At 40.8% G+C, this 23,218-nt stretch overlaps 3 protein-coding genes across 6 annotated transcripts in view; 2 read left to right on the forward strand and 1 right to left on the reverse strand.

The window, feature by feature from the left end:
- The window catches only part of LOC121301192 (hippocampus abundant transcript 1 protein-like), a 12,538-nt gene extending 12,225 nt beyond the window's left edge, over positions 1-313 (forward strand). Inside the window, exon 13 of the mRNA XM_041230334.1 lies at positions 288-313. Within this exon, the coding sequence (XP_041086268.1) occupies positions 288-313 (26 nt within the window). The remainder of the gene's footprint in view (positions 1-287) is intronic.
- A 47-nt stretch (positions 314-360) lies between these two features.
- LOC121301230 (MAU2 chromatid cohesion factor homolog) lies at positions 361-14,582 on the reverse strand. 2 transcript variants are annotated; one of them, XM_041230371.1, is made up of 20 exons: positions 14,308-14,582; positions 13,108-13,125; positions 12,546-12,611; positions 12,092-12,187; positions 11,829-11,923; positions 10,971-10,997; positions 10,448-10,475; positions 9,777-9,932; positions 9,069-9,215; positions 8,422-8,512; positions 8,123-8,226; positions 7,954-8,031; positions 7,401-7,466; positions 6,611-6,694; positions 6,093-6,142; positions 5,280-5,357; positions 4,832-4,943; positions 4,176-4,266; positions 2,442-2,569; positions 361-2,011 (listed from the first exon to the last, which is right to left on the reverse strand). In XM_041230371.1, the coding sequence occupies exons 1-20, from the start codon at positions 14,539-14,541 to the stop codon at positions 1,937-1,939; spliced, it is 1,824 nt and encodes a 607-aa protein (XP_041086305.1). In that variant the 5' UTR covers positions 14,542-14,582; the 3' UTR covers positions 361-1,936. The 2 variants fall into 2 exon arrangements, with proteins under 2 accessions (XP_041086305.1, XP_041086306.1); XM_041230372.1 differs by lacking the exon at positions 10,971-10,997.
- A 67-nt stretch (positions 14,583-14,649) lies between these two features.
- On the forward strand, positions 14,650-22,141 carry LOC121301231 (armadillo repeat-containing protein 6-like). 3 transcript variants are annotated; one of them, XM_041230373.1, is made up of 8 exons: positions 14,650-15,212; positions 16,017-16,167; positions 16,673-16,758; positions 17,260-17,830; positions 18,174-18,319; positions 18,771-18,902; positions 19,164-19,301; positions 19,889-22,141. In XM_041230373.1, exons 2-8 carry the CDS (start codon positions 16,047-16,049, stop codon positions 20,099-20,101), a joined length of 1,407 nt encoding a protein of 468 aa, XP_041086307.1. In that variant the 5' UTR covers positions 14,650-15,212; positions 16,017-16,046; the 3' UTR covers positions 20,102-22,141. The 3 variants fall into 3 exon arrangements, with proteins under 3 accessions (XP_041086307.1, XP_041086308.1, XP_041086309.1); XM_041230374.1 differs by having other exon boundaries at positions 16,022-16,167; XM_041230375.1 differs by lacking the exon at positions 19,164-19,301.
- The last annotated feature ends 1,077 nt before the right edge of the window (positions 22,142-23,218 follow it).

The following is a 23,218-nucleotide window of genomic DNA, read 5'->3' on the forward strand; positions in this document are numbered from 1 at the left end:
GTAGAAGCGCCGAATTCATAACAGTATCATCATGAAGTGACTTTTGGGTCAAAACGGTTAGGAGCGTGCTACAATACGTTTCATGCATATCGTTGCTTTATAAAGTTTGCACTGTTTTCCAACTTTGGATTTGCTGCCTTGAACACGATTGACATTCAGCAAAACAGACCTCACACAAAGTGCTTCAATTTTATTAAAACATTCTGCCTTGAGCAGGTACAGCAGATATAAAAACGTGTGCATGTTTATAACATCTACTAAAAGCACCTCCCTTGTGTCTGTTATAGTTCTAGCTAATGTGTGGAGGATATAGCAAGGCTTAAAACCAAGAGAACACAGAACATACACCCGACAACATTAAAAAGTTTAATTCTTTATCATAGCAAATGAACGTCTAAGGAAAAAAAAAAAAAACTATGATGGTACACAATGTTTTCAAACAAGTTTTGCAATCTTTGTACAAACTAATATTGAATATTTGGAAAATAAAATAAAAAGGTTAAGAGAATATTGTTAAGTGTGGCATACAAATATTCAAACTTTACAAAACGTAATCATTTTTTTTTCTCAAACTGCAGAGTTAAGCAAAACGTAGGTCTATTTACTAGAAACAAACCAAAAAAAGAGTTATAATTACATGTCATGATCTGTACAGCTAAAAATATGAACGTGCATGGTGAAATGTATCATACAAGAGTAGAGTATAGGGGGGAAAATGGCAAAGGAAAGAGAAGGTACTAGGATAGATGATAATTCATAGGAGACCACCAAAAAAAAAAAAAAAAAGGGGGGGGGTTACACAAAACATTTTAATAGATTTTCTGTTTCTATAATAAAACCTGCCTAGCTCTTGGGAGCTTCAAAAACCGCTCAACAGTGACACCTGCTGGAGGAGATATGCAACTACAGTATATGAAAGCTTCTCTGGGGTACAGTAGAAAGGGCCTTTCTACTGTGACTATAAATGTTATGTGACCTTTAACTGAAAAGATAAAAGTACGCTGGATCTCCAGTACAGGGTTTAAGAGGAAACTGAGGATTCCAGATTACGAGGATTCATTCATCCTAGGAAATAGAAAATTGGCTTTTAAACTGTACAGGATTGACTGTGTGACATTAAAAGAGGAAGCAGCTTCAATTTTTATTTTCTTATAGTTTGTTGTTGTTTTTAATGTCCACTTACCTTTATGAATTACCTTTGAATTCAGAAGCTGCTCTTATATTCTAGTTGCACACCATAGATACTGTATATGCAACATAAGCTAGATTAGCCCAAGTGTATTTATAGCAGAAAGAACCAGCAGCTAGCTGGCTGCAAATATCGTAGGCACAGTGGGGAGATCTGTTTCCTTGTTGTTTTTTTAATATATTAAATAATCAACATTCCTCAATGTGATGGGATGAAGTGAAATGTGATTGTTTAATCAAATACTGCGGCATTAAAATGGTTTTAAAAAAAAATTAAAACCTCTTATTGAATGGAAAGTCTCCCATCGATTCAGAAGGGTGACACACACACACTGGGCTGTGACCCACAGCTTCTGAAAAATTTTCCAGCTTCTATCGTCTCCAGTCTACAACTTTGAAAGCATGCTGAAATTCTCCGCATAGTGTTTTACACCGACCCTATCCTTTGGCTGGTGTTTCTTACAACTGTTTCTCTACATTCTGTCCGGATGACTCTGTGCAACGCTGTGTCCACAACCGTTTCTCAAGAACAGGCGCAGGCTTGTCCAATATAAAAGCCTTTCCTGTAGGGAGGTCCATACAGCCTCTGCTACCATAGAAAGAACCATAAGTTAATAATATCTAAAAAGAGATCTAGATACAATACTGTAGGTCATGGCAGTATAGTGCTCCTGCTTTGTTTCCTCTGGGCTCCACATGTGCTCTCCACCCCCTACCCCCGCGTTGTCCCTCTGAAGTGTGCAGCCTCTCACAGCAGGCTGGCCAGGCTGGTGGTCGGTCCGTTTTGGGCTTGGAACTGCACTGGAGGGGGTCCGTCTGTCCACTGCAACACAGGAGGAGATGGTCAGTGAACTTCCATGGAGCGTCTTATTTTCCAAGTTGCTATGTCTATACAAAAAAATAAACTAGCCATGTGGACAGCAACCCCCCTGTGCCACCTAGCTCTCTATACAGGTCTACACTTTATACTGACCTCTTTTGCAGTCATAGTCTGTGGTATAACTTCTTACTTCTAGTGTCCACAGAAAATTCAAAGAAATGTGGGTTCCTCAAGATGCATGCTTCAATATCAGCTCCCTCACTAGGACTTACATTTCACGGACAGACTGTGGAACAACTTATTTTATCAAAAGTCCATGCAAAGCGTCATGCGTGGCAAAGGCTATAAAAGCATAGAGTCTATTACTGCAGCCCCTCCCTGGTTCACCCCCTTCTCCCACCCCAGTGTAAAGGGAAGAGTCTCAGTGTCATACGGTGATGAGGTTGTGCTCAGGAAGGCTGCAGGCTGCGATGTGGTCCTGGAGGAGTTGCTGGGAGAAATTCTGGTGCATCTGAGCAGCTTCGTGAGCATCCATCGTATTCCCACACGCCTTGTTCAGATCTGCACAGAAAGGGAGAAGTTAGCAATAATAATATATGTATAATATAATAAACCCTGATATTGATGTGATACAGCCATCAGAAATTTCCTTTGGAATGTAAAGTAGATATTCTAAAGACTATTAATGTAATATAGCCATGCGAAATTTCTTTAGAATATATAGTACACCCTGATATTCAAGATACAGCCATCGTAAACTTTGTATTGGATATTGTGTAATGTTTGAAATTACACTACACATGTTTTATTGTTTTTTCGTAATCAACTATAAACAAAAAATCTTTAATAACGATAATAATAATAATAATAATAATAATGGGTGCTGTCTAAGATACATGCTCATTTGCACGCAGCTTGCATCGTGCAGCCCCCTATACGATACTGAGATATTTCAGAAGATAATTTACGACGTGGGGAGGCCATTCAGCCGATCTAAGCTTGTCCGGTTGCTATTATCCCTACATATTCAAGGGATCCTGGTAAATAAACTCATAACAATACACAGGCATCCTTTGGATAAAGGCAACTTTGAAAATTGTGTTCGTCAAAAATAATAAACCCTTGTGGGAGTTTCCAAAAATATTATAAAAGGAATAAGCCTGACGTTTATTCTGTTTGAACTATTTGCAACACGCTGCCAAACTAGTCACAAGTTTTCACTAGCTGCTTTTCCTTGCTAATTTTTTCCTGCAGGCATGGCATTTGGCAGACACTGTATCAGCACAAGGACGCTGTACGCTGTTAGAAACGACGTTCGTGCCAGTGGTTAAACTGAGTGGCTTCTGGCTAACACAGCAAAAGCAGACAAAAAAAGCCCTGTCCCATTCCTAAATACAGGGGCTAGCAAAAACCTCACAATGCCTTGACACTGCGTAAGAACTAGGCAATGCCAGCCCGAGAGTTTCTATTTATAGCAGAACAATTTTATAGGTGGGCAGGTCAAGCCAAAAGGCATTAAACAGCATCAGAGCTCAAGTCTTCTTGTGCAGGAGTTCTTATTTCCTTATGAAAGGAGGTTAACACCTAAGATTACAGTGACTGGGCAATAGAAGGATTATTTCTATTCTGGGCTTGGCCGACGCTCACTGTCAGTCAAGCCAACCTGACTTGAGGGCAAAGTCTGGAATCACAGGTGATCTGGATCTTTTCTGCAGAGCGTCTGCCTGTTTTTATACACCCGCCCCATCAATATTAATTCATGTGAAATCAACTTAAAATGCATGAACGTGATGTAGAGATGTGAAAAGGATAGTGCATCCTTTGAGAGGTTTCTAATCTGAACATGTCCATCTCAGTAAACCAATAAGAATAATAATAATACTAATAATAATTTACCAAGTTGCATCAAAGTACAGATAATTCAAATATAAAGATGGTGATTAAAACATGATTAACCTATTAATTGTTTATTGATTGCCATTTTTTTTTTTTTTTGTTGTTGTTGCAAGCCTCAATTAAACATTCACTACAATCAACGAATCGCCCTGTGCTCTATTTGTAGCCTCAAGTAGAGAGTTTGCCAGAAACACACGCTTGCCTTGCTTCCTTAGAATAAAGCTCTGTTTAAAACATGCTAAAAAGTTTGTTTCAGGTTGTAGCCTCTTACCTTTCAGCAAAGCAGATGACCACAGCTGGACAGACATGTCTGGGATCTTGCTGGCCAGTTGCATGGCTGGTACAACCATGTTATTGCTCTCCTGATGGGAAGAGCACACGAACCAAGGTTAGCTGCAGGCCTGCTCCAGCTCCTTCCCCAACAACCCATGTAGTTAGATCAAAGACCAAGGTCGAAGCTCATTTTCAAAACATACTCTAACAATTTAGAAGCCATAGAATTGTCTGGACTGTAAAGATTGAGAAGAATTCAATTTGACATGTACAACTTTCCTTATTTAACCACACAAGTTCAGATAATGCAGCAGGGGATTATACAATGTACTTTATCCAGACTGTACTATATTTGTTTCAGGATTCCCTGATCACACCTGCTGGAACAAGACTCTGCACACCGAACATGTCATCGTTCTTATCGCCCTGAACATGTGCAAATTGAAACTAGATTACTGTGAATGAAAATATTTGATTACGGATCAATGCATTATTGCACAGTTTCAGCCAAAAGAACCACACTGTCTCTACTAGATATTCCCATAATACCGGACCCTCGGAGGCAGTGAAAGCTGAATTCATTTACAAATCTGAAGATACGTAGCATGCTTTGGCTCAATAAGGACTTCTGTGCAGATCACGAGCAGTGCTTACCCTGTGGTTTCCCAGAACGTAGAATATGTGTCCGAGCAGAACAAGTGAACAGGCCGTCAATCGATTCAGGTCTTCTGCGTTGGACATTTTCAGGGTCTCTCGCAAGAATCTCCTAGAGAGGGGGACAAATCCAAAAATTCAAATCAATAAAATACTTGCCACCTTCCTGTATCGCGAAGTACTCTGCTGCACACATGCAGCAAGAGTCTGTGTAGGGGTTCCTGAAAACGTTGCAAAGAAACTAGCTGCGTCAAGTTAATAAATCAGTTTTTATGGTTTTTGGGTGGGGTGGTGGACAGATCCAACTAACAGTATTTAAGTGACCTTTGTTTTTTAAGGAATGAAGAGAGCAGACTGCCGCAGTTGTCGCGAGACTGAGCGCTCGCTTTTCCTCGGCCGTTCAGAGCAAGCGGAATCTAGCTAATCACCCGTCACTGTAGTTACTCACTTCGCTTCGTTGTAGCGTCCTTGGAAAAAGGAGAAGAGCCCTCTGATGTAGAAAGCAGCGGCGCGTAAACAGTGGGAACTGGGAAAAGAGATTTGTTTTATTAATTTGAATTTCTTTTAAAAGGAAATAACGGATGGAAATGAAACTCCCACTGCATAGCAGTTCGATCCATTCCTGGCTTTACCACGATCTTGTTACTTTTACACTGTGACTAATCAAGCTCTTAGTAAAACATGGAATGGGTGAAACTACTATGCAATCGGTCTTTTTTCGATCCCAGAAAAAGGAAGCATAGCATCTGTCATTAAGCAGTCAAGACACTGAAAACTAGTAAGAAACTTTTGAAGATCTGAAAACAGCATTATGAATCCAAATCGAACCACGTACATTATTCTCGTTAGTTTATTTGACTGTAAAAAAATACAACTCCACAAGGTTTGTGTTTTAAGGATTTTAATGGTGGCAGTACTGAGACCATTTGTTTAGATCAACTGAATAGACACTGATGTAATATTTTAAATAAGGGTTTCACACAAGATTACCAATGTGACGTTGACAAATTAGACCACTCTTTGGAGGTCAGGTTCTACAGCCTTATCCAAATGCTGCTCAATGCTAAAAGGTGGTATTTGTGTAATTAAATAAGTAGGCTTTTAATAGAGTTTTATGTGGGTTAGAGCCAAGTTACACTGCTGCTATCAGATTTTCTTGTCAAAGAACAACAGCAGCAAATTATTACAACCGGCACAGAGTTTAAGTTTTGCCTCCAATGTTCCTGTATCTCTTAACTCATTGAATACAGAGTTCTCTTACCTTACAGGGAAATTGTGATCAGGGTTTATCCTCTCCAGCAGACTGAAAAGCTGCAGACGCAAAACCAAAAAAAAAAAAAAAGGGGATTTAATTTGCACACTGCACATGCATTTAAGAAGTATGAAAAATCTTGTTTAAGTTTCCAATCAGGATTTTTTTTTTTCCTGCTTGGGATGGATCCCAACACCTGAAGCCTATGGGGTAACGTTTCAGCTGGGGATCCTAACATACATACACACGTGAAGAAATGCCAGAAAAGAAGACGACATCAATACAGATGAAATGCTGGAACCTGTTGCTTCATTTTGGTTAGCCTTTTTTGCAGAATTTCTCCATTATTTGTTTTAGCAATTCGATAAGCCCTCCTGCAGCCTTATCTCTAAATTGTTCATTTACTTAAGCCGTCAGTCCGAGTACTTGATAAGTGACATGACTATTCAAGTGGGAATTCTTCAGAGTGCCATGCTGTACCCTCTATGAATGTGAAAGCCTCCTAATATAGCACCTCCCTTACTGACCTCCTGCTGCCGGTTTCCTTCTCTGATGTAGACACTGGCCAGGTTGGTCACAATAAACGTCCACAATTCCTGATGCGTGGTCAGCTGCAGAAAAAAGGTTAGGCAAAACGTCAATTCAAATGAACTGGGACTGTTTTTATGGTATGCCATAATACTAAATATTTATGAAAGATGTTTTACTTCAGTGTACCATTCATGTTAAATAAAAATGAAATATTCAGTATTACCAAAGAAGAGGGGCAACTACAGGACGATTTATGGAATCTTCTTGTTTAAAGAAAACCGTATGGACTCAAATAACCCTTTTACTGCATCTGTTTGGTGGCGTCTAAATCAAAGTTTTCACCAACATGTAAACAAAGAGAGATGTCAAGACCAACAAGCTGTCAACATGATGGACAACCAGATATCTGAGGAGGTCACTGCCCATTACTCTCCTCCGACTGCGTCTGTATGAACGTAAGGGTCATCATCTCCCTTGCAGGGGTGTTGAAGCCAGATGGCAGCAGTTTGGGATAGTCTGCCCTGGTCAAGCCCATGCTTGCTGTTGAACCAGAGACACGCAGACACTGATAGGCAGGATCAGCTGGGTGTGAATGTCTTTCAGCTGCTACTGACCCCCCTTTCACTACAAGTCATCTAGCAGACAGGGGAGTCGGAGGTTAAGTAACTATAACTAAAAATATAAATGAACACCGCAGAGAACCTCAAAGTCACTTAACGTTTTTGCTTTTGGGAAGATTTAACTGTCATTTTGTGTAGAGACCCAGGATCTCTTAGAACCACTCACCCGCAGTGCTGTCGTGAACTGCGCCTCTGCGTTATCCATGCAGTTTACAGAAATGCAATAAAGACCCTGGAGGGAGAGGAAAGAGGAAACCAGCATTAGCCACTTATTTAGGAAGTCAGTACGGTTAGTTTTCAGTGGTGTTCCCATGAACAACATGACAGATTACAACACTGACAGGGCTTCAGTTTATCTGACACAGCCAGCTGATACTTGATTTCTTTCCTGGTGAGGTTCTCGAACTTTTGCTAGTAAACCGTTTAAAACAAACAGTGCGAATCAGATCTGCAACTAACTACAATAAAGGGTGGAGTTACTGCGACCCTGCTGAAAGCAGCTAGGAACTACAGGGTGATTTGAAAGAAGCTGAAAACGAATTACAGCGTGGGACTCATCGCAGTGGTCATCATAGATAAGATGTCCTAGTATAGAAGTCTGACTGCACAACACAAGTATACAAGCACCCTGCCACCAAATATATCCTCCTTATGAGACAGTCAGACAGACTGGTATACAAGCACAGTGTAAAGCGTCTAGCAAACAGCAGTGTACTCACTAGTAAAGTGTGGAGCTGAGCAGCGTGATTGGAGAATAACCTGGGGGACTGCTGGCACAACTGGCACACCTGGGATATCTGGAGCAATAAAAGACAAAAGTTATTAACACAGCTACAGAGTACACCCTAACAGTGATAATATAAATGAGTGAGAGTGCTCCTTGCTGACCTCCTGCAGTGCAGTGGCTTTGTGTCCGGTGACGAGGCGACACATGATGATGTGCTCCAGCAGTATTACCTGGAACGAGGACAGGATCGGGCTGCAGTCGAGCACTGGAGAAAACACACACAAAAAAAATAAAATAAAAACTACGGTGTTCAGCATTTTTTAAAATGTGAAACCTATGACGTACGAGAAGATACCATGCCAAGAAACATGCAAAAAAGTACAAAAAAACCCCCAAAACACACGTGCACTGATAGCATGGATAGGAAACAACCATTAGCTGACCGAGGCACGGTACTTACTTTTTAATTTTTCTAACTGCATGAGTGCTTTGTCAGTGTATTTCTGAGCCTTCTCCAAATAGCCAGCTTGCATGGAATGCATAACCGTCACCTGAAACGCAAAAACATGTGCAGTTTATCTCTGATTATTTCATTATCACAGGGATTCTGTGAGCGTTAAATAAGCTGCCTGTACAAACGGGTGTGTCAGCGCCCAGATGTGAGCAGTAAAACCTGGAATGGTTTAAATTTCTGTGCAATGGGGGGGGGGGTCTTCAGATGTATTCTTTATTTTAAACTTGACATAGAAAAGAATACATTAAGGGCCCAAGAAGACAGCTCCAGTGCTGCTTTACAAATAAAAGGAACTAAACAAAAGGTAGTGGAGCTGATCAGTTTAGTTAAACTCATTTTTTATTCTTAGGTAATGCACTTTAAAGCAGTGGTATTCTTTTGTGGCTCTTTCAGTCCATTCCAAACCAGGACTTTCTTCCAACCAACGATTTACTTAATTAATTGCACACTTCAATTAAATAGTTAAAGACTAGTTAGGCTAAATTCAATAATTAATGACACAGTTGGAACAAGATCCACGAGCGAGTACTGGGGCTTTAAAAGGGTTTAACAGCTTCTGTCCAGTTGCGAAACTGTACAAAACCAGCGCTTACCAGATAGACAAGCACACACATGTGCTCCTTTGGCAGCCAGTGGAAGAGATCGGCAGGGTTGCTGGGCAGAATCTCATCATCGTGGAGCGTGGAGATGGTCTGGATGCACTGCTGCAACTGCTTCAAGCATGGCTTCACACTTTTAACCTGCAGCAGGAAGGAGGGAGGAAGAGGAAGGGAGGAGAACACCCCCACACTGAATTAAAACAATCTAGAACGGGAAAGAAAAAACAACAGAATAACAAAGTCGAGCTTCCAAGACGATCGCCAGGGTTGAGACCAACTGGATAAGGGTCCCCTCTTTATGGGTAAACCTTTTCTGCCCGTCCCCAAAATTCCTACCTCTTACCCTCTCCTGAGACTACTCACCCCTCCCTACCTGTACCAGTACGTTTACAGTTCTTAAATCAGTAGACTGAAGAAAGCACTAGACATCTGTCTACTGAGTTTCAGCTTAACAGGGATGGCAATGACTCCTATTGCATAGCTGTTTCACGCATTAGGTTTTATTACAGGCTTGATTAGCCACAGAGCACGGGGAACAACCTCAGGTGTGTCTTATTAAACTCCTAGTAAAATCCGGATTGGATCAAACTGCTATGCAATGGGGGTCGTCTTCTTTCCATCCCTAGTTTAATCTTAGAATTCTTGTTTTAAGTGAAGTTCCACGGCTGCCTGGATCTTTTAACAGAAGCTTTGTGTGTTTACCTGCCCAGCGTCTAGGTAGTGCGTGACCTGCAGCACCAGGAAGAAGACTCGCAGAGACTCCTTCTGGATGGGGTTTCCCTGCCAGTTCTCCACGATCTGACCGCACAGCGTCAGCAAGGGGTGCACCTCCTGCAGCTTCCGCTCCATCAGTAGCAACTGCCATTACAAAATAAACACCAATTATCTATTAGATAAGTAGCATATTTTACAATATTGTTCCCCCTTATTTTAAACTGATATAAACTGCATATACACATACATACATATACATACACAACTTAGGCTAACAATCTTGCACAGAAAACAAGATGATTCTCACATTCATGTTAAGGAAGACAGGTGCCTCAATCTTCATGAAAAAGTAAAGTTGCTGTCTTAACACTGGGGTAATCATCCTTTATTTTAAACCTTGCCTTCTTATTTGGTTTCCCTGGGGAAATTCTTAATTCCTTAATTTAATGGGGCATAACTCAAGTGATCCATCTGCTACTGAAAATACTGGAAACTAAAACACTCCCAGAAAGTATTCTGATAAACACTTTTACATTTCACGTGACTGGAAGATTTCTATAAAAATACCCAGTATTTTTATTTATTTATTTTTTTGCATTTTATCTAAATAAATCCTAACAGACATACAAAAAAAAAAAAAATGACTGAGGAAAACTTACCATTCCTTTACTCAAGAGAAACAGTGCTCTGTAAAAAAAAATTAATAAAGTAAATAAAGCCAAAAAATGTATTCAGAAGTAAATACAAAATTTATAAAAATGAGACAAACACACGTGTGACATTACAAAGTTCAAAGGCATTAACATTCTTTCATAACTGCTACAGACAAAAAGACAATTTGCATGAATTCTAGGAGAAAGTCATATCAATAGATAGATACCCTTCACATTGTAAAGACAGTTCTGTACTACTATAGAGCATTGATCTTTCATTCCTACCCAAGGCACAAAAAGTGCTAGAACCTATGAATCCCTATGTTGCTGCCCATACTAGTTTGCATTGCTTGTGAATGCAACTACTACACACAGCAACATACAAGATCAATACATTACTTTATATATAGTGTTTGTAAAAAAACATTATATGAAAATGTCAGATGCAATTTTTTTTCCCCCCCTCACTGCAGAAAATTCAGTGAGGTCTTCACCTTTAATTATCAAAAAAAGAAACGTTTCCACATACCTCAACAACAAAATGCTCCTGTCCGCTCTATTTGTAATAGAAAACCACTGTTAAAGTTACTGAAGTTTCTAACACGCAACACAATTGAAGTCTGAAAAGTATTAAACGTGATTCACACTCCAGTGAAAATGATGTACACTTTTTTTTTTCTCTTTCTTTCTGCTGAAGCAATTTGTATTTATTAAGTTTCTGACAAAGAGATTACAGGATTGATCAAATCCAGCACAAGTCAATTCCAGACCATGTTTTCCTTCCAGCCTATCCTTGAATATACAGCTTCTCTTACTGTGGCCTTCCTGTGCACATTTTAGACTGTATAGATTTAGGAGCCAGACAGGAATTTAAAAAAAAAAAAAAAAAAAAGAGGACTGGAATGGACCATTCATGCCACATTTAAACAGCCCCAAACGAGGCTCCACCATTTCAAAAGGTGAAGGATCTTTCACGGACTACATGAAGACCACAAAGCCCTGGAGACGCCCCATATTCCAAACATGGTGACCATTATAAAGAAATGCAGTGTGGATATACGGTAACATTCAATTGCTATCCTACATTTTACTCTCTGGATTCCACATACAAACACTATATATAATAAATAAAACTAAACAGGGTGTTTCAGAAGTCTGGAACCATAGGCTGCTTGATCAGACCTAGAGGACAGGGCAGGATTTGCACCCACAGTGCCGCAATATGCCTGCGAGTTAATGGATAACATGAACAATATAAAACAACTTTTTGTAGCATTTGTAAAGATCCTGTTTTTTTCTTTTAGGTCCGACTGTGGTTTCAGACTGCCGGAACGCCCTGTATGCCACCCTAGGATCAGGAACGTGAACACCAGAACGGCTATATTACCTGGTGTACTCCGATCCCACTACCCTGGCATATTCTGCTCCCACTCCCAGAAGATCGCACGCTGACACAAGGTCCTTCTCCAGCGTGTGCAGTTGCTAGAAATCAATGAAGAAGAGGAACTCAATAGAAGTACAGTTACAGCAGCAAATGTTCCTTTCATTTTACTCCTACTCAGAATCCACAGCTTCACCATATAGCCTTCTCACAATGACTACTACAGGGGGAAAAAAGCGTCAACTCTCCACTCAGGACTCTGTGCTTACCGCAAGTTGAAACAGGAGCCGACAGTGCCAGTATGGGGTTTGTTGTGAGATCTGGATTGCCTTGCGCAGAAGGGGCTTTGCTGAATCAACCAAATTCTAGAACGACGAAAAGATTCTTGTTAAGACAATAGGACTGTATGGAAACCGCCGATGCTTCTTTAAAAAAAACAAACAAACAAAAAAAAATACTGATATTTTGCACAATTACAAAATATTTCACACGAATTAAATCAAGTCTGAGAAATTACAAAGGAGATGTTGACCAATATTGATGTGATTAATAATTAAATCCAAGCCTCACTCTTACTGCAGGTAGAATGCCGTGGGGGGATCGTCTACTTGTCAGCAGAGCTAAGATCATGGGTATACACCAAAATCTCCATTCTCTGATGTCCTAACACTACACATGTGTAATCGACATGTTTAATGTAAAATAAATAATTGTACCACTCACCTGTTGGCAATACAGTTCTGATAAAAGACTGGCAGCTTCAAATTTAACATCTTCAAATTGAGGGATCTAGGAGTTCTTTGTAAAGGATTATTATTATTAATTATTATTATTATTATATGAATAAACGTGCAGACACTGTTTTGAAGAGACTTCTTTTTTAGACTAGAGGCTTTATACATTTCTGAAGGTTCCTCAAATTATTTTTAAACAGTTATTCAGAAAAAGAAACAGGAAACCCCCTTGTTTGTGTACAGAGAGGGTTAAACAGTCCTCTTATCAGCTGGACATGTAACACAGGCAGTTATTTTTGTAATGAAGATTTAATACTGCCTGGGTGCCCATAACGTGTAAAAGTATTAATATATGCATCATCTGTAATCCTGCACAGACTAAGTAATTTGCCAAAAGATTTGGCTACCTGACTAGTGCAACCCTTTCAAATATATCTGCCAAATATGTCAATCCCTGAAGTTATCTGACATGTAACCATCGGTCTCCATGATGTTTTCTTGAACCTGTCTCCCATAGCAGTGAACAGAAACAGCGGACTAAAAAAGGATACTTGTTGAGATACCAACCACTGAAAAAAAAAAAAAAAAAAAAAAGTGAAATGTTAGTGACACGGACACACAAATCAAGCTAAAATTGCTCAAGACGGTAAATTTAAATGTCAGAATTGCAATATATAATATGCAATATATTCACAATATTTGTCATCAGTGCCCTTACTATCTAAATAGCTAGAATGACATTATATATATATATATATATATATACACATACATACACACTTTAAAAACGATGCCTGTTCAAAAGTTTACTATTCTATGCAAGTCACACTACTGTCTCCATGTGTTGCTTTTGATATAGGAACACAATACTGTGTAACTATTTTACAGTGTCGACTACAACTCTGCATAAAGGTCATATAAGTGGCGTAGTTACACTGTGGAAAATGAACTCTTATTTCAAGAGCCTTAACTAAAGGAAGTAAATAAAAATGATTCTATACTCGAATAGTATTGATATTGAACCGACCTGGCGCGTCTCAGCATGTTGACAGGTTAAAAACTGTCAACACCTCCAGCTACGATACTTCCCTCAATTTATCAATTCAGTTTGCGTGGTTTGATTCCATTGTTTAGTTTATATATATATATATATATATATATATATATATATATATATATATATATATATATATATATATATCCAGACGAAAATAAATTGCTTGTATTACAATTTTGAAAAATATTAAAACGCTCGTAATTATATTGGAATGAGAAACTTTATACGGGAAAATAATAATAACAACAATAATAACAATATACAAAATATTAAAATAACATAACACTAGAAATGTTAAATTAATAACGGGTATGTCCCATACAGCAAGTCAGGCAGACCTTCTTAAACTCGCCCAGTGTATTCTTTATATTTTAAATAGTTGTTTTTTATCTTTACGTTTTATTTTATTTAAATTGTACTGCAATTCAAAACTTAGGTGCGGAATAAACCTCTGACTCCTGCCCGAATAATTATTTTTTTGAACATATTAATTATGATGTGAATGTGTTACAGAGAATATGTTTTCTAATTATAGCGTATTTGCTCCACCGCTTCCCCATCATTTCTGGTTTCTTTTTAATACTATTCCGGCTTGTAAACACCATCTCTCCCTTTTCCTCTGCTTTCCCGGTGTGGCCTGCCATTTGTCCCGCTTCCCTCTCAGATCCCCGGCCTTTCCTAGAAGCCCCCTCACCGCTTTCTCCAAGTGATTCCTGGCGAGCTCGCTGTTCTTCGTGTGGTGGTACAGCACCGACCCGAGCTGCAGGTGGGTCCGCGCCTCGACCCTTTGCGGCGGCTTGAACTGGAAAACAGCCTGGAGACAGTGGACGCAGAGGCGGATCTTGGGGGGGCTGGAGGTACGGAAATGTTCCGCGAAGCCTAGCAGGGCGAGGTACCAAGACTCCGGGGCCTCTCCGCCAGACGCCATTTTACCGTCAACAACAACAACAACCCACGACTACCGCGTCCGCAGCACCGCGAGACTTCGGAGCAAGCGAGAGCGCTGCGAGATTTCAGTTATGGGGCAGATGTTTGACTTTTTTTTTTTTTGTTATTGCAAGTTATTCTTACGCAAGAAATAATTCTATTTTTACTTATTTGAGATTTACAACCAGAAAAGCTTGCTTACAGCATAATAACATCTCTTTGATAGAAAAATATATCTTAAACTTGTGAAACATGCATGTTTTCGTTAAAGACTGAATGTTATTTTCTGTTTTTTTGGTAAGGTGTTTAGCAGTGTAATAGGATATACATGGATACATGAAATAACGTCATCCAATGTATTTTTTTAAAGGTCCTGACCAGTGTTGCTTATAGCGTGCCAAGCCAAAAACCAGACAGCCCAAATCAGGACAGGTGAGATAGGAGCGAAAGAATAGCGGAACTACTTTTCAGTTGCAATTGGCGTTAGCCGGACAGAAATGTGGTACGTTCCGTGACTTTGGTATTACCAAAACGAGACTACGGCTATTTCTTAGCGTAGCCGCAGCTAGTAAGTCGTACGCTGCGTGCTTTGAGTAGCCCGTCTCCAAGCCGTTGTCTGTTACGGGATTGGAACTGGGAGCGGTTGGTTGAGAGGAGGCTTTGCAAGAAGCGGTGAGTAATGTAATAAACGAGGTTGTATTTTTATTTATTTATAATAATGCCTTATAATAACAATAACAAAAAAACAAAATAGGCTTATTTCTTGAGGTCCTACGGTAACAATATATAGAGTTCTTGTCAAATTGTCTATCATGTTACTTGAAGACAAACGAGATAACTGTAATTAAACGAGTCATTATTTTATTTGTATTATTATTATTAATAATAATAATTAATAGTATTATTCGGCATTACAAGGCGGTTCGAAATAATACTGCAACAGTTGTGTAAACTACAATATTTGTTATACAGTATAGCATCGTTAATAATACCATGACACTACATTACTTTAGATTGTGAGATATATAAACAACCTTTTTTTTTCTTCAAAAAAACAATTTTGGCTCATGTACCAGTTTGATTGCTTCTGTAAGTAGTAGAGTTTAGTAAGTTAATCATATTTAGGGTCTGAATGAAGTTATCTGAGAACAACCCCCATCCCCATCCCCATCCCCAGTTGTGCTGCTTTCCTAGAAAAAAAGGAGAACATTTCCGGGGACCATTCTACTTGTGAGATGTCATCTTCCTCATTAAAATAAATAGCATATTTTTAAAGAGGAGACGATGATCTATTCAGAGATACCTGTGTATTTAGTAAGTAGGGTCTGAGTGAGGGAACATGGTCAATACAATCCCCACCCTTAGCTTTGCTGTAAATCATTTGTTGTGTCTATAGTTTGTGCCGGTACTCTGTGTGTAAGCAGACTCCACTGAAAGAACTGTTTTTATTAATTTGATTGGATTGGATACTTTCAGTGTAGGACGGGCTGGAAAACTGGTCTCGAGATGGCGAGCAGAAGGATCACTCAAGAGACGTTCGATGCCGTGGTGCAGGAAAACATGTCCGAGTTTGAAATGGAGCCAGACGAGGCGCTGAAGGAGGCGATTGAGCAGTTTGAGTCACAAGGTACGCAGAGATGGAAATAAGACTTGCTGCTCTGTTGCAGAGCAGTTTGATCCACTCCTGATTTTACTATGAGTTTTTAGTAAGATACACTTACCTGAGCTTACCCATTCACTGGGGCTAATCAAGCTAGTAATAAAGCCTGGAATGGGTGGAACTGCTATGCAACTGGAGTCTTTATTTCCATCCCTGGTGCAGCACCACCTAATCACCTAATGCAGTAACTGACTTTGAATTGATTTGATCCGTTTATATCCACATAGAGCAGGGAGTTGACATGGATTGCAGCACTAACCGTATTTTTTTCTTTTACAAGGTAAAACTGCAATTTGCAGGGAAAGTACATAATTTTTTTTTTTATTGTCTTCAAGGTAAAACAGATGAAGACATAATAAATATGTTTTTTTCTTTTTTTAAGTTTTACCTACCAAACGGATGATTCGCTTACTGAAAATTAATACGTACATTAGAGAAAGTCAACTAAACCCTGCTCCCTGCCTGTTTCTAGGGGTGAGCCTTAGTAATATAGTGAAGGCAGTCCGGACAGCCCCTTCAGATGAGAGGAAGGAGGAGCAAACTCATGGTATTTTACAGGTACAGTAGAATGAAATAAAAGCTGCAGATTAAAAAATGAATGAAAAATGAGTACCTGTGTACTGTAGCTACCAGGAAGCAGGCGTTTCCTTGAATATATTAATTATCAGAAACAGAGATGGAAATAAGACTAAAATTGCAAAACAGTTTGATCCATTCCTGGAGTTTAATAAGAGACTCCTGTGCTTGTTACCTATACACTGTGACTAATGATGCTCTCAGTAAAACCAGGAGTGGGTGAAACTGCTATGCAACAGGAGTCTTATTTCCATCTTTGTACAAGACTGTATGTATACAACACTAATGTATATATGAAACAGACTATGAATACATTGTAAATATGAAATGTATGACCATGCACTGTATAGTTACTACTGTATAAAAGCTAGGGCCAACATTGTGCATTTATATGCAATAGGATTCTGATTGATCCATGCATTGCGTGGCAAATATATATTATGTAAAAAATATATTCTTTTTCAAATTTTTGTTGGTGACCAGGCCCTAGAGTCTCTACAGGCATCGTTAGACTCCTCGTCCCTGGATGTGATGGGGGAACAGCTAGCGCACTTCACGGAGCAGTGCAAGCTAGACTTCTCGCACCGCTACCTGGCGGCCCAGAAAGGTGCCTACCCCACGATCCTCTCGTGCTGCCGGAGGATGGTGGGGGAGCGGGGGCTCCTGCTGAAGGCTCTGGCAGCGCTGGCAGCCCTGACCGACGGGCAGCCGGACCTCCTGGACGCTGATGGGAGGGGGCTGCTGATCGAGACGCTCCGCGAGCACCGGACCGACCCCTCCGTGACCTCGCTGGCAATTCGCGCGGCGCGCCACTGCTGTCTGAAGCACGAGCAGAACCGGCAGGGCCTGGTGAAGGCCGGGCTGCTGCCACTGCTGACCGGCGCCATCGCCAGCCACAGTGCCGAGCCCGAGCTGGTCAAGTTGGCCTGCAGCACGCTCAGGGTTATGACCTTCGACGATGACATCAGAGTGGCCTTCGGACAAGCCCACGACCACGCCAAGCTGATCGTGCTGGAGAACGACGGCCTGAAGGTCATCATCGAAGCAGCAAAAGGTATGCTGGAACCCTTTTCTGTCTCGTCTGGTTTATGTGTCGTAGTCATTATCGATCACAAATGTAGGAAAACCCTCAGAATTTATCCAGTTGAGCTGGATTGACACTTTACTGATTGGCCTAGTTCAGATTTTGCACTATTAATTCAGCCTGTCCCACATCATGCACTTTTCCATCTTGCTGTGCTAATCATACTGTTGGATACGTGAATGACATGGTAAAATAATTATTCTTTTTAGATCTGAAATGGAGAAAACTGTGTTCTGTAGTTTCAGTGCTCATGAGTGTATCATTCGTGGGGGGGGGGGGGTTTCCCCCCCCCCCCCCCCCCCTCTTCTTGCAGCTCACACAGGCAATAACAGTGTCCTCAGCGAGCTGTGTGGCACGCTGTCCCGGCTGGCTGTGCGAAACGAGTTCTGCCAGGACATAGTCGACCTCGGAGGGTTGAAATTCATGGTCAACCTCCTCGCGGACAATCTTGACCATCAGGTACTGATTTAGATCCATTTAATCTTTTATATAGCGTTTTTTGTGTATCCTTCGCAGAGCAACAGAAAAAAATATTAGTAAAATGAGCACAATCTAGCCAATGTATTTGTAACTGTGTACTTATGTGCCATTTAAAAAATAAAAACACAGGCAGCAGCAACAGAAAGCTGTGAGTGTTATAAAAGTTACAAAGACCTGGATTCAGTCAAAATGACAATACAACAGTTAGAATTAGCACAGCTGTGACAGTGCTGTAGATTTGATTTAATTCTGGACAAGGTGTTTTGCAGTTAGTAGTGGGGTGAATGTGACCTCCTCTGTCTCTTACTCTGTATGAGGGTAAGGCTGCATTATAGATTTCTGTTGGCGGCATTTTGTGATAGCCGTATAGTGAATTGAGCCCAAGTGAGGTGTTTTTTTTTTTTTTAATTCCCTTCTGTTTTTCTTCCAGGAACTTGTGAAGCAGGTAATGAGCGCCATCCGAGCCATCGCAGGAAATGATGACGTCAAAGACGCCATCGTCCAGGCAGGAGGGACCGACCTGATCGTGTTAGCAATGAACAGACACATGGGCAACGCACAGGTACCCTACCTGACTAGGCTACTGTTTGATTACAGGTGTCCAGCAGGTTCCACAGTATCTCATACGTGCACTGGAGAAAACTCTCCATGTTCCACAAATGTGACAGTTGCGTGGTTAAACGATGATGACCAAGGCTTTAGTGTTACCAACACAATTGCTAACCCCGTGCTAAAGATCTTTTCGATAATAATAGTAGTAGTCTTAGTAGTATTTCTGTTTCTCTGCTTTGGCTCCTCTCTGATTGCTGTGGTTCTTGATCAGGTTTGTGAGCAGGGGTGTGCAGCCCTGTGCATGCTCGCTCTGCGTAAACCGGAGAACTGCAAGGCGATCATGGAGAATGGGGGCGCGCTGGCAGCACTGCAGGCAATGAAGGCCCACCCAGGGGAGGTCAATGTGCAGGTAAGGGGGGGGGGGGGGGGAGGCTGGAGATAAAGGTTGTTGTAAACTGCACATTAATTAATTTGATTGCATCATCACTGACGATATTTAAAAATGCTTTCGATAGAAGAAAATCCTTACAATGGATTTACTTGTAAAGACATTTGAATGTTTGGCACTGAAGGAATGCTGTTCGGACAGGGATAAAACAGCAGAATACAAAAGCATAACCTTGGCTTCTGTTCGGTGGCCAAAATATATAATGAAAGAGCCCTGTGGCTTTTTCTAATTGCAGGTTTAGAGCTTTGAAAGCAGGTTTATAACCTCTACTGCTCTAAGTCTTTGTCTTGGCAACCGTCTTCCAGCCCCAAGTACTCTTTATTACATTATGCCATTAGGTGCAAGCAAAGTGCCCTCTTGAGATATCTTGCCAGCAAGAGGCTTATGCTGTAGGAACAGAACTGAAGGTTGTCAAGCATGTCTGGGCAACGAGAAGAACTTTGGTATTACTGGTTTAGCAATAATTAATGGAACGCGCTTGGGGGAAACTTTTTTTGTTTAAACGTTTTGAAACTCTTAACCCCTCCCCGTTTCTGCTCCCCTGACAGAAGCAGGCGTGCATGGTGCTGCGGAACTTGGTGTCTCGGACCAGTGACTACAGCCCGACCATCCTGGAGCTGGGTGCAGAGGCGCTGATCAGCCAGGCCCTCGTGGCTCACCGGGACTGCGGGGACGTGGCCAAGGCAGCTCTGAGAGACCTGGGCTGCAAGGTGGAGCTGCGGGAGCTGTGGACAGGCAAGAAGGGCAGCCTGTCCCAATGAGCCAGCCAACCAGCCCGTCGCTTTACTGGGAAATGCACAAATACAGTGGAAGGCCTTTTAAAAAATGTTTTGCCGTTCTCGCTCCTTGAGGCAGGTTTGTACTTTAGTCTTGCGACAGTCATGCCTGGTGACCAGCTAGAGCTGAGCAAAGTAATACTTGTATCTCGGACAGTTGCACAACTAGAGATCTGAAATCCTTCCTCCGTGACGGTCGCAGAGTTGAAGTACGAACCATACTTTACTGCCCCAGCATCTTGTGTGTGTTCTGCGTATTGCAGCGTTTCCCGGACTGTTTCGATATATGTCAACAGAATGAGAAAATGAGGTGACGCTGCGTTGCAGTAATACCTAGATGTCGGGACATGGCACAAGTGGAACAATGTTAATATTGTGAAAGAAGAAACGCAGAGTCTGACAGGAGCGGAAGCGTTTTTAATAGATTTAAGATTTTTTTGTTTCTGTGCAAGTTCGGTTTTGGTTCCCAAGGCCGTATTCCCAAAGCTTTTAACCTTTTAAGGTACAAGGGACGTGTGTCCCACAAATAAAAATGATGGTAACTTTCTTATTTTTGCAGTGAGACGCACGAACAGGGTTTAAAATATACTGACGGGTTGGATCCGCTCATCCAAATTTCTTTCCACCTCGTGATTCTTGAGTCGCTGTCAAATATATTTTAAGAAGAAACCGTTTGAACAGCTGCTCAATTCCTTGTGTACCTAAGGGGGTTATAGAATGTTTTTTTTGTTTTTTTCCCTCACAATTACTGTTTTTTACTAAATGGCTATTGTTAGTTTCTTTGATCACAGCCCTAATTCATAAAAGCACTCTTTAAATAACTCTTTAGGCTTTGTGAGTAGGGCCTAATACAGTAAATGTATAATACTGGTTTCCCTCCAAACTGAGATGCCCCTCCTTCTGTAGTTTCTCCTTCTCCACAACCTGAACTATATACTTTGCTTTCGCTCAGTACAGGTGATGGGAGCAAGTCTGTGTACCCCAAACTCTTAGTGCTTTCAAGCTTTTCCTTGTTGTATGCCCTTGCTTTTGAATGTGCATTAGGACCTCTCTTGCTGTTTTCACTAGACGTTCAAGTGTCATATTCCTCGACACTCTGTGATGTATTTTGACTGGACTGCCATCATGCTTATATTCCATGCATGCTGATACCCACGATGGGACTTGTAGAGCTGGTCGTGATGCCTGTACTTTTAACACACAGGTTGTATTAATCACTAAGGTTTGAGCTACATTGGTGAATTACTGAGGCATGTGAAACTGATGTGCTTGTAATTGTGTTGTAAATATTGAATGCTGTTGAGAAACCCTGTTGCTTGTATGGATTTAGTGTGTGTGTGTGTGTGTAAGTGCGGTGGTTCTCAACGAACCTGTTGTGTGTTCTGTGTTGATTCAGTGCTCTGTGTTGGTTTTCTATCTCTACCCTTGCACCTTCAGATTACAACCGGGAAGGGAAATAATGCCGTGGAGTAGGACTTGCATGTTATTATTATTATTATTATTATTATTATTATTATATATTATTATTATTTATTTAATTTTTTTCACAGAATAAAAAAACAGATTGAAGCTAAGGCTCCATGTTTCCTGTTTCTGGAAACACGGCTTTGTGTCGCTGGTGAGCATTTAATGTTCCGGTATCTTTTGTTATTTATTCAAAAATGGTAAGGCAGGTCAGAGTTTGAGATTGTAAACTAGTACATGATTGTGTTTTCATTATACAGTACGATGTTCTATTCCTTAAGTTCCTGGGTGTGAGTGCTGACAGAGTCCCGTTGGAACGTGTTTATTGAACAGTAAGCTGCACTGGCTTCTCTTGTCTTCAGCAGTAGGTGTGACAGTTGTGTTGTGCTGAACAATATAATGCTTTTTACTATTAAGTGTATTGCCGCGAACTGCTGATGCACACCTTTTTCAATTAAATAATGATTTTGTTAACACCCTGTTACAGGTATACATGTAGTTCTGTATTAAGAAAAATCTTCATTTGTAAGAACTTGAGTTAATAAATGCCTTACTGCTGTGTTTTATTCCTGGTGGGTTTTTTTTTTCTCCTTTTGAAAAAATAGAGTAAAACAGGCTTTGAAAATTAGCCCCATAGTTCTTATTCAGATCCTGGTTGAAACCAGGACAGTTCATGGCCTGCCAGGGTCTGGACTTGAGAACCAGTCAAACACCCAGCCTAGATGTCAACTCTTGTGTGAGTATCCTTCCATCTCAGATCAATTAAATAATTTATAACAGGATTGGATCAAAGACCAGGACTGGAGGAACCAATTTTGTCCACCCCTTATAATCTATAAGGATTAATCTCTCAGGGCTGCCACATGTGCAGGGATGGAAATAAGACCCCTGTTAGAGAATAGCTGTTCATCAGTTCCAGGTTTTATTACGAGTTTGATTAGCAACAGTGCAGAGGTAATAAGCTCAGGTGTGGACTAGTAAAACCAGGAATGGATTACACTGCTATGCAACCGCTTAAAACAAGGATATCATAATCCCACAACGATATCCTTGTTTTATCGAGAACCACCGATAATTAATTTACCAAACTCCGTCTCGCCGAAATAACTACACCATATACTACATCTCCCAGCACCTACCTTTGGCAGCTATAAACTACAATTCCCATAATCCTTCCGTGATCGCTGGCCCGTTACGGAGCCAATCTTTTGAGGGCAGCGACGAAACAGCATGGAAGTTAGTTATGGTGCTGCTGGTGGATCATTGTAGAAATTAGACACACATTGAAAGACCCCGAGCGAAGTGGCGAAATAACTGCAAACGAAGTTTGCACAGAGCGGCGTTGGAACTTAAAAGGCACCCTGGCGACTAGCTTGACAGGGACAAATCAGCTCGTTAAAATAAATCGAAGAGTCATATTTATTTAAAGTCAAGGAGGAGGGGGTCACGTAGTCGCTGTCAACACAGCTTGACAACAAGTTTACTTCACAGAGACGGGAGACTGAAAACATCGGTCTGTCCTGGTTGTGGATCAAACGGTAAGTGCATTTCTAAAGGGGCGTACAGAAAAGTGTACGTCTAGTTACTTAAATCATTATCCCACGTTTAGCATACAAATAAAAAATAACTAACGGGCTT

Source organism: Polyodon spathula, chromosome 27 (genome assembly GCF_017654505.1).
Source record: "Polyodon spathula isolate WHYD16114869_AA chromosome 27, ASM1765450v1, whole genome shotgun sequence".
In the NCBI taxonomy this organism is placed as follows: Eukaryota; Metazoa; Chordata; class Actinopteri; order Acipenseriformes; family Polyodontidae; genus Polyodon; species Polyodon spathula.

Excerpts from the sequence above, each read along its gene's own strand:
- LOC121301231 (XM_041230373.1), top strand. The coding sequence starts at position 16,047 with ATGGCGAGCAGAAGGATCACTCAAGAGACGTTCGATGCCGTGGTGCAG. Across the intron at positions 18,903-19,163 it reads GACACATGGGCAACGCACAG|GTTTGTGAGCAGGGGTGTGC; the intron begins GTACCCTACCTG and ends GTTCTTGATCAG. Across the intron at positions 19,302-19,888 it reads CAGGGGAGGTCAATGTGCAG|AAGCAGGCGTGCATGGTGCT; the intron begins GTAAGGGGGGGG and ends CTCCCCTGACAG.
- LOC121301230 (XM_041230371.1), bottom strand. The coding sequence starts at position 14,541 with ATGGCGTCTGGCGGAGAGGCCCCGGAGTCTTGGTACCTCGCCCTGCTA. Across the intron at positions 6,695-7,400 it reads AGTTCACGACAGCACTGCGG|CTGACCACGCATCAGGAATT; the intron begins GTGAGTGGTTCT and ends TTTTTTCTGCAG. Across the intron at positions 2,012-2,441 it reads CTGAGCACAACCTCATCACC|TGGACAGACGGACCCCCTCC; the intron begins GTATGACACTGA and ends CCTGTGTTGCAG.